A 10,831-nucleotide genomic window follows, 5' to 3' on the forward strand; every position below is an offset into this window, starting at 1 on the left:
TTTAATTTGCTAAACCAGGTAGTTTTTCAAGTAATAATTGTCTCTTATGTGAACTGAGGAAAAATATAATTTCCAGCTTTATTTTTTCAATTGGTAATTTTTATTTTCACTAAATGTTAAGTATCAATGTAATCATTTATATAATAATAGATTAGTACACAATTGTATGTCAACACATTATTTATTACCTTAAACTGTCTGGAATTTATTATTAAAGGGTTGCGCTTGCGTAAAATTTACTATCGTGGAAATTCAGCTTTTTTGCCTTTTGGCTAATCTCATCCCTGCTATGTGTAAAATATTCCCTATGTGTATTATGCAACAATTACTATGAAATTTATATAATTTCGTAAAATCTACTGGATATTTTCAGCATGAGACGACTATGGAAGCTTATTTTGCCTGAAAAGGCTAAAAAAACAACAACTATTTTCAGGAAAAGGAGACTATTAGGAGACTTTTCTGTACTCCTAGCAATGTTTTTTAGCATAAATTGGGTTGAAAACTTGCGAACCGCGAAATCCTCTGAACACACTGAATTTCTTTTCTTAAAAAATGTAAAATAAAAATAATAAAATGTTAAAAAAATTAAATAATTAAAACACTAAAAAATGAAAAAAATTTTAGATTGCAAATTTGAGTCATCACTTTTTAATGCGTTCAATTTGCACAGATTCTATCGTAAGTCTATTTCGTTTCTCGATCGCCTTTTCCACGGTTTTAGCTATGAAATTCTGCACAATTTTAAAAAAACGAATTTTTAATACGATATTACGATGCATGAATTTTGAGTTTGACTAATGACTTTTCACTGTATATATATATATAGAATATATATTTGCTAAATCAATTATTTATAAAGGGGAAAAGTTCTTAGAATAAGTGTGCTTTTTTAAATAAAAAAGTATTTTTTGAATGAATTCTAGTAATTAAAAGTATTTAATTTTTTGCAAATATGATAATTTTTTTTAATATAAAAATTTAGAGCTAGAACACTAACTTTTATATAAAAATTATCATATTTGCCACCAACTTGACTAAATGGATCATGGTGTATGACAATTAAGTCATTTAATAAAATTTTTGTCTTATTTTTGTCCTTATTCTGGCAACTATTTTCATGCTCTAGGCTACTAAAAGCAACTATTTTGTTCATTTTTTTCTGTGGCAACCCTGTATCCATGTTGGCAGCTATGCAGGTATGTTTGAGTGACAACGCTGCTGACATACCAGAAATAAGCTACCTTGTAATATAAAAATATGACTTATATTATGTGTGTTAATGCCATGTTTCTTTTTTATAGCATTTCTCAGAACCTCCTTTCCAATCCAGACCTTTTGAGGCAACTGCAACAACTCTCATCCATACAGCAACAACAACAGACCACCTCCATGGACGTTGAAATTCCACATTCTGAAGACTTCCCATCAGAGGGGCCCACAAGTAGTCCTTTGCAACCGGTAATATTCCGTGATCACTATTTTAATCTCATGGGATAATTCCTTACATATGTGTAGTGTATCTACCATTAAAAAAAATATAATTCCAATTCACTAGTGTATACACTGTTTTCACTACAGCTCGAGAACGCGAGAATCTCACATATTTTTTTTCTTTTCTCGCATTAAAAAATGATTACCGTGAGAAATTTGCGCATTCTATAAATCAATTTCAAAATTCGTAAATTTCTCGCATTTTGGAAATAGCTTCGAATTACGCCATTTAGAATGAAATCCGTTTCACTTTTCTTCGTGGATCTTTCATTATTTTCAACATCTGCCCCATTATCTAGCTTCCCTATTTACCAGTATTGTTCTGAACCTTTTCGAACAACAGAACACAACCACGGAACCCCTTTCAGAACACATTTCTCTGCAACCTACCGTAGGTAAGGTTACTTCATCTAAGACATTCAAATTTTTTATGAACTAATGTAGGATGGACAAATACCTTGTAAAGGCAAAATCTTCTATGATGCACCAAAAATGTTCAATGTTTTAAAAAATAGGTAACGTTAAAAATATATTGTAATTAAAGAACTGATTTTTAAGAGTTTTTGTGTTTTTTTAGTTTTTAGATATCTCACTTAACTTTTTGAAATCTCACCCTGTTTTTGAGAAAGGGTTAGAAATTCTCACCCATTTTTATTCATGCATGTCACTGATATAAGACATGTTAACTCGATTCTATGGTGGGGTACCTTTTCTTCATCGATGGCATTGACGATAACTACTCTCCCCACATTGGTGACCTTCGGATGTGATGTGAAGAAAAAAGTGCACCCACTACGATTTGAATACGTCTTACTTCAATGGATGGTCCTCAGTGAACAGTTGACTTTCTACTCGTGACTGCGACATTATCCATCTCCTTGCACTGTTACTTCTCAGTCTCGATCACGTGCAACGTATTCACTAGAACGCTAAAGGCAGCGCAGGAGTAACGACGACCGTGAACTTAAAGCAGCTCTCGCGATTAGCACTCGAAAGTACGGTGATCTTAATACAGCTCTCCCAGCTTCTCACACAAAACAGCAATGAATCGACTAGTAGTACCCGTTTATTGAATTCAATCACAGCTATAATTCTGGTGGGGGGGGTGTTACTGTAGCGTATCTACCACTGCAAAAATATAATTCCAATTCACTAGTATATAAGACATGTTAACTCGATTCTATGGTGGGGTTTCTCTCCTTAAAATTCTCCTGGTTTTTGTGCATTTTAGAAAATTCCCTAAAATTAAGTTAGTTTATTTGAAAAAATTCCTATCGAAATAGAATTTTTGCTCAGATTGCTTGCTGGAATGTTTAAATAAGTATTACTTATACATAATGAAGTGATCCTTATTTATAGAAATCAGTTTTAAAACTTTTTTTCGTTGTAAATTTACAGAACTCTCCTTTTAAATTAATTTTAAAAAAACTATATTTATATATTATCTATCTTTGATGAATTAAATGCCTTTTAATATTCGAAATTATGAGTAAACATAGTACAGTTACACCCTGGTATAGTGAACACAGTTTTTAGTGAACCCGGATATAGTGAACGAAATGGTCGCTCCCGTGCCTTGCTACATGCACATATATTTATTGTGGATATAGTGAAACGAAAAAGAGAGGAAGTTGGATAGTATGAACTTTTTTCTGTCTTCGACTGATTTATTTTCCTCATTTTTTTTGCAATAATTTTGAAATTTCTACTTCAAAATAAACACATATACCGATTTTTAAAATACCATCTGCAGCATAGAATGTAGCAATAAGCATTTTTTCTTGTTTGCGTCATTATTGAATTGATTCAGCATTCAAAGAAGCTACCACCCTCCAGTATCTAGACCAGGGGTTTCCAACTTACGTGAGGCCGGGGGCCACAATTAAAAACACATCAAATGGCGGGCTGCAACGTTATCAAAATTTTATGTAGCACACTTTTATGTTTGAAGGAATATTAAATATTGCTGTCAGATTTTTGTACAAAACAAAATTATTGAATTACAAATTAAAATAAAAAGTAGATTTTTAAAAATATTTAATTGCATATTAAAAAATTCGGGCTACAATAACTTTAATTTGCACCTATGTATTAAACAATTATTGTGCAACAGATATCTTATTGTTAAGATATAAAACTTTAAAAATGTTGGTATTAAAACTTAGATAGTAGCACATGAAATGTTCAATGAGTGTCTGCTGCAACCTCCAGAGAATAGATATTTACATTTTGAATTTAAAATTTACACATGTGTCTGTAAATATTTTTGTCCAAAATTAGTGGTTTCAAAAAGTTAAATCGGAGAATTTCTTCGAGAAAATTTCTGATACACACATGCTAAATTATGTTCACAAAATACAAAAAAATGAAATAAAAAAGAGCAACATACACGATTATTTTTGTATTTGAATAAATGTTTTCTTGGGTGCAAAATCTGAGAAATGAATTTTTTTGCACCGTTGGTATGTTAAATTTCACAGAAACAAAGAAATTAGGTTTTTATTAACGAGAAAAGTATTTTAAACCCATAAAAAAAAATTACGAAAATTGTCCACAAAAAAAATGACAATTAATATATTTTAGTTCGCGGGCCGCAAAAAAAAGTTCGCAGGCCGCCAGTTGGAAACCACTGATCTAGACAAATGCTTCAAGTCAAAGCCGATGAATTTGCTGAGCCATTTGGTGAGGCTACTTTTATGTTCTCAAATTTCTAGTTAGACAGGTTTAAAAAGCGGAATAACATAAATTCAGGAAAAATTATTTTAGAGTCTGGAAATGTTTCTTAATCTGATGTTGAGGATTGCTCATTGGCTAAACTTTACTAATTATTTTGGTACGCAAGATGAAGAGTAATAAATAATAAAAGTTGACACATTTTTGTTACTACTTATTATTTTTCAGTCATTTTTTTCTTTCATTTCATTGATCATTTATTTAGATAATGTGTAATAAAAGGGGGGAGTTTGGAACTATTAGTTAGAATTGTTTGCCGAACGGTTTTAGTGTTGTCCTGGTTATAATGAACCGAAATTTCGTTCCCTTGAAGGTTCACTATAGCTGGGTTTGACTGTACATGACAATTCAAGTATGTTAGACGTAAAATCATAATTGGAAAATATTGCAGTTTTGCTATTTTGATGACTACAAAAATCCCAAAAATTCCCTATGTGTAAAATATTTAGTACATTCTGCAACAATTATTATGAAATTTATATTATTTGTTAAAATATTTCTGATCCATATTAGCAGCTATGCATATGGGAAAACAAATGTATGTCACATAAAATTTATATGTGGCAAAAAACATGTATGTCACAAAATATATGTCACATAAAATATCAAATAACGACTTCAAAATGCAAGAAAAGTAATAGACTTTGAAAAATATTATATTTAATTTTTTAATTGAGCAATTACGTGCTTGCAAAAGGGAGAGGAATAAACACATTTATTTATTTGAAAATTTTAGTTAGATAACACTCTTTCCTTCTCAACAATAAATTTTCAAAAAGCTCAAGTAATAAATTTTCAAAATTTGATTGGATATTACTTTCTCTTTAGTTCTTGTGAATGCAGAAAGTTCCTCAAAGTTTTAAAAGCCTTCTACAAATTTTGGAAATGGTAGTGGTTTAACTTTGTTGTTTCTATCAATATCACTTTCTATTTGTGCTATCTATTTTAAATAAAACACCAATTGTTTAAAAAAAAAGTTTTTTTCTGCATTGCATTAAAAAGCTAATATCAAGCGAGAGAACAGTCAAAAGCATGAGTGCTTAAACATACAGGATCACAAATTTCTGAATGAAATTTTTTTTCTCTTCTCATTTGGACAATGTAAAGTTGAAATAAGTTGAGGTATAAGTTGTGTAGAAATAGAAGGTAGAAAGCAAACAACTCTTATTAACTAACAGACTGCGTACCTGCCAAGTCTCCTGTTTACCCATATATTCTCAAATTTCTCCATATTAGTTGAATAAATTTAGAAATTTTTTTTTTTTTTTTTGCAGATTAAATATCCGCCGATGGCAAAAATACTTTTTTTTGGCAAATCTGCTTTGTACATATATGCCAACTCTACTGGATTTTTCAGTAGACTATGGGAATTTTCCAATTTCTCACAGTCTACTGGTTTAATTAAAATTCTCTTAATTTTTGTACATTTTAGAAAATTCCCTAAATTTGAGAAAAATTTCCTGAGAAATTCCTCATTGAAATAGAATTTTTGTACAGATTATTACTTGAATTATTTAAATAAGTATTACTAATACATAATGAAGCAAACCTCATTTAACCTTAAATCAGTTCGAATTTTTTATTTTTTGTTGTTCTAAAATGTTCAGTTTATTTTTATGCAGAACTCACTTTTTTAAATAAGTTAAAAAATCTTAACTATCTTTGCATTAAAATGCTTTTTAATATTAGAAATTATGAGTATACATAATACACAGCATTTCAGGTATGTTTAATGTCAATTATAGCTGGAAAATATTGCAATTTTTTTATTTTGATGATTATAAAATCCCAACAATTATCATGAAATTTATATTATTTCATAAAATCTACTGGATTTTTTCCTATCATGTTGTCAGTTATGTTTGTATACCGACTAGAACAAGTTTTTGAAACAATTTATAAAAATTTTTTTAACCAATATTTCGAAATCACGTATATTCAGGTATAAGGTATATTCAGGTTTATTCTTAAATTGAGCGGGACAAGTTCAATTTCAGATGGATTAAAAATTTCATTTGATTAAAGCTACCAGTAAAGGTTTATTTATTTTCCCTAAGGGAAAATATGGCTCCTGGTTTGGTAGATTGGTCCCAGAAGATTGGTCCATAATTAATAATTAATTTGAAAGTTAACTCAAAGAAACTTTACTTAATGTATGTTTGATCATACTTACAATCTTTTGATAAGTTTATTAAACAAAATAAAGTATTTTGATTACAATATTTTAAAATANGCATTTCAGGTATGTTTAATGTCAATTATAGCTGGAAAATATTGCAATTTTTTTATTTTGATGATTATAAAATCCCAACAATTATCATGAAATTTATATTATTTCATAGAATTTACTGGATTTTTTCCTATCATGTTGTCAGTTATGTTTGTATACCGACTTGAACAAGTCTTTGAAACAATTAATAACAATTTTTTTAACCAATATTTCGAAATCACGTATATTCAGGTATAAGGTATATTCAGGTTTATTCTTAAATTGAGCGGGACAAGTTCAATTTCAGATGGATTAAAAATTTCATTTGATTAAAGCTACCAGTAAAGGTTTATTTATTTTCCCTAAGGGAAAATATGGCTCCTGGTTTGGTAGATTGGTCCCAGAAGATTGGTCCATAATTAATAATTAATTTGAAAGTTAACTCAAAGAAACTTTACTTAATGTATGTTTGATCATACTTACAATCTTTTGATAAGTTTATTAAACAAAATAAAGTATTTTGATTACAATATTTTAAAAAATACAGTATTTTTTAAAATATTGTGATCAAAATACTCAATTCAATACAATACAATATTTTAAAAATTCAATACAGTTCTGAATAAAATAATAAGATCTCAATAAAATAATAATCAATTCAATACAATATTTAAAAAAATAAGTAGTTAAAAAGCATTATTTGTGTTCTATTAGATCACAACAAAATGAGTAATTGTTGCAATTAGTAATGAGTATTTGTAGAATTGAATAATCATTCTGAAGTGGGCAAAGTTCTTTTCCTTAAACTTTAAATGGATAGATCAAACCTGGCTCCAAGTTGAATTTGGTAATTTGTATTATTGTACCCTGTGTTTAATCCTTTTAAGATTATTTCTTAGATTTTTTATGTTTAAAAAAAAATGCATGACAAAATGCATGCAAGATTGAGTAAAATACAAATTTCAATTTCATATTGATGAAATACTTGTAACCTTTTCTTTTCTTATAGAAGTCTTCAAAAAGGAAAATTATCTACACATAATGATAACTGAATAAAAATGAATGAAATAAATTATTGGAAAATTTTTGACTTGATAATTTTGCCATTGACTAAATTATCAAATTAAATATTTATTTTAACAAATCAAATAAATTATCGAATAAAATATATGGAGTTATTGTAGACAGGGTTCCGCGCGCCTGGAAAGTCATGAAAAATCATGAATTTTGGTATTGAACAAAATTTGTCATGATTTTAACTATTTTTTAAAAAAAAGTCATGGAAAGTCATAGATTTAGGTCACCGAAAAATCATTGAAATAGGTCACCAAGTTTTCAGAATGGATTTTACCCCTCTCCCTAATTTCAAAGTGCTCTGAATATCTGAATTTCTAACAAAATCCCCACTCAGTCTTGTTTTATTAAAATATAAAATGTTTTCATCATGTTCTTTAAAAATTATGGTGTTCTTTCAAAAAATGAATGAAAAAACATTTCTGGAATGAATTATCTTTTAAACTTCTGTGATTTCAGAATTTTTACTATTATTTATTTTTTTTATTTTATCCATTTAAAATTCTAGCTGAAGCAAGCCTGTCGGCGAATTTTTTTTAAATTCCAAAGTGAGAACATCGAAATCAGGAGTATTTTTTTCCTTTCCGATGAACAGGCAAAGTATCTTTAGATTATAATTCTGCAGAAAAAAAAGGAAATAAATTATTTGCTTTTGTATTTTTTTAAGCTATTTTATTGTTTCAACTCTTTCTTTACTCTGTTTTTTAAATTGAAAATCTATAAATATAAAGATGCAGAGTATAACTGTTTTAGTTATACCTATAATTTCAATGAATGTTATTATAATGCTTTTTAAATTTATTCTGTTTTTGTCGGGAGAAAATAGTAACTTCGTTAAGTCACGAAAAGTTCTTTGAATTATTCCTGGAAAGTCATGAATTTGAAAATCTGAAATGTAACAGGTACCCTGTATATAACAATCCATTGATGTAGTCTACTCCTTACTTTTCAGCCTCTTCCTGCTTACGAAGCTCCCTATATGCCTCCTGATGATAGACATCAACCGCCTCCTCAGGATTTAGACGAAAGATCTCTTACTGCTATCGTGGCACCACATCGGGTAATTCTTTTTCCCTTCTCTCTTTCTTGCATTTCATGTCATATAATCAGTATTTGTATATACGCACTTGGATTGTGCAGATGAGGTCTTTCCTTGTGGCATAATCATTGAGCAGGACATTACAGAGTTCTTACAGAAAGATTTTTCTTATGAAAAGTAAAGAAAAAAATTACTTTTCTTTTCTACAGGCATTTTATGTAATCAGGGCTCCCACGATACATTAAAACCTTGAAAGTCCTTGAATTCTGCCATAGGGTACTTGAAAAGTACTTGATTTTTAGGAATTAAAATACTACTAATTCTTCTAACAAAAAAGTAGTAAGAAAATAATAAATAAATTCAAACAAAAATTATAGAAATTCTGATAGAGGCAATTTTTATTGCTTGAAGTGAAAAGAGGTTAAAGAAGATCAGAAAAAAAAAATTTCCTATATTTTTCAGACCAGATTATTGTTCATCTCTCTGACGTTTTGAAAACTGAAATTTCTAGCAAATTTTAGGTTTTGTAGTCATAGTTTTCGAAGTTTCACTGATGCTGGTTTTTAACTTTTGGTTAGTATCCTATGTCAATTAGAGTTTTTTTTTTTTTTCAATTAGATTTTTTTTTAAATGATTTGAAACAGCAATGTAACTATTCTGATTCAATGTACTATTATCCATTTTGTCTTATTAGCTGATAAATTTAAGAAATAATTTTTTGTTGTCAGACAAGCATTGTGATATAAAAATATACAATTTCTACTTCTAAGTAATTGTAAAATCTGGTTGACATGTACTTTAGCATATAACAATAATACCGAATAGGTCCTTGAAGAATTTGATTTTTGGTTCTTGAAAGTCATTAAAAAGTCCTTGAATTTTTTTTAAAAAATTGAGTGGGAACCCTGGCAATATTTGAATCATGCTATTAGATAATAACTTTTTGATGCGCTAATTTTACGCCAATAATTGTAGATTAGTGTAATGATTCGATTATATTTTCGGCAATTGATATTAATTTTCACTTGGATTTTAAATATCCCGATATATTTTTATTGTTTAAATTGAAAAGACCGTCTTGAATTATTTTAATCTAAGATAAGAAAATAGTCAAAATAAAAATAATAAAAAAATAGGAAAAAAAGCATTTAAAATAATATTTTTTGCAAAACATTGATATACCGGGCTATAAAAAGTCATAGATTTAATTTACTCCTATCTTTACTTTTTTCCCCATTGATTATATTTCTTATATAACTTTTCCTCTATTGAAATAAAATCCATCATTCAATTATAAATCACTCAGTTGTTAATATATACCTATGAAATGAATGTTATATATACCTATGATAATACCTATGATATATACCTATGAAATATAATGTTAGTTAAACTTACTCTCTCCTTTTCTCAAGCGCACTAAGTTCAAATTCTAAAAATCTAATATATATATATATAAAATTTCAGTTTTTGTTTTACCTTACAGTAGTATCAAATAAATAAAAAGCAGAGTTGTGCAAAAATGCAGAATTAGGCAAAACCAAATGTGAAACAGTAACATGGCATCGTGATGTATCGACACAGTCTATAGTATATGAAAGCACGATTTATTTTACATGTTTCATGAAATACTTGCATATACTGAGCTGGATTCAGTGGTAAGGATTTTTGACTCTCATATGCAACCCTGCTGCATTTAGCTAGAGATTGCTCAATTTCAGACTTCATTTTCCGCCCTCTGTAATGGAATCGAAAAATCTCTCGAATCTTTGCTGATAACGAGGACCCACTAAACATTGTAAATTTTTTTTTCTATTAGTGATAGAAAATTTTATTTCATTGTTTGTAACGCGTCTTTGTCACTATAAATAAATAACTTTCCAACCCTGTCTAATTATGATATTTTTCAGCGTGCTTAAAAATATTTTTTGAGTGTTTGAAAAGTGCTTAAAAGGTGCTTATTTTTTGTTGAAAAATTTGGCTATGCAACCTTTTAAACTGATAAAGCAATGACATAGGACTAATAACTCCTATTTATTGTCACACAACTAACTTGAATGTCAATAAAAAATAACATTCATTTCTCTGTAGCCACATCTAGAATTATGTATAAAGTATTTTTTCAAAGTTTAATTAAATATCCATTGTGAATAGCTATTATAGATTATCTAAATACAGTAGAGAACGAATTAACTGGGATGCTTGGGATCATCGCTATCCCGAATGTCTGAATATCCCAGCTTTCTGAATCGGCCAACAGTGCCGTTAATCGATGTTTTATC

General features: G+C 28.7%; 1 protein-coding gene across 1 annotated transcript in view; it reads left to right on the forward strand.

The window, feature by feature from the left end:
* Positions 1 to 10,831, forward strand: part of LOC107456021 (SR-related and CTD-associated factor 4) — an 80,768-nt gene that overhangs the window by 34,270 nt on the left and 35,667 nt on the right. The window contains exons 9-10 of the mRNA XM_071186578.1: positions 1,305 to 1,461; positions 8,463 to 8,570. Of these exons, the coding sequence (XP_071042679.1) occupies positions 1,305 to 1,461; positions 8,463 to 8,570 (265 nt within the window). The remainder of the gene's footprint in view (positions 1 to 1,304; positions 1,462 to 8,462; positions 8,571 to 10,831) is intronic.

The sequence above is a fragment of the Parasteatoda tepidariorum genome, chromosome 10 (genome assembly GCF_043381705.1).
Source record: "Parasteatoda tepidariorum isolate YZ-2023 chromosome 10, CAS_Ptep_4.0, whole genome shotgun sequence".
Classification (NCBI taxonomy): domain Eukaryota; kingdom Metazoa; phylum Arthropoda; class Arachnida; order Araneae; family Theridiidae; genus Parasteatoda; species Parasteatoda tepidariorum.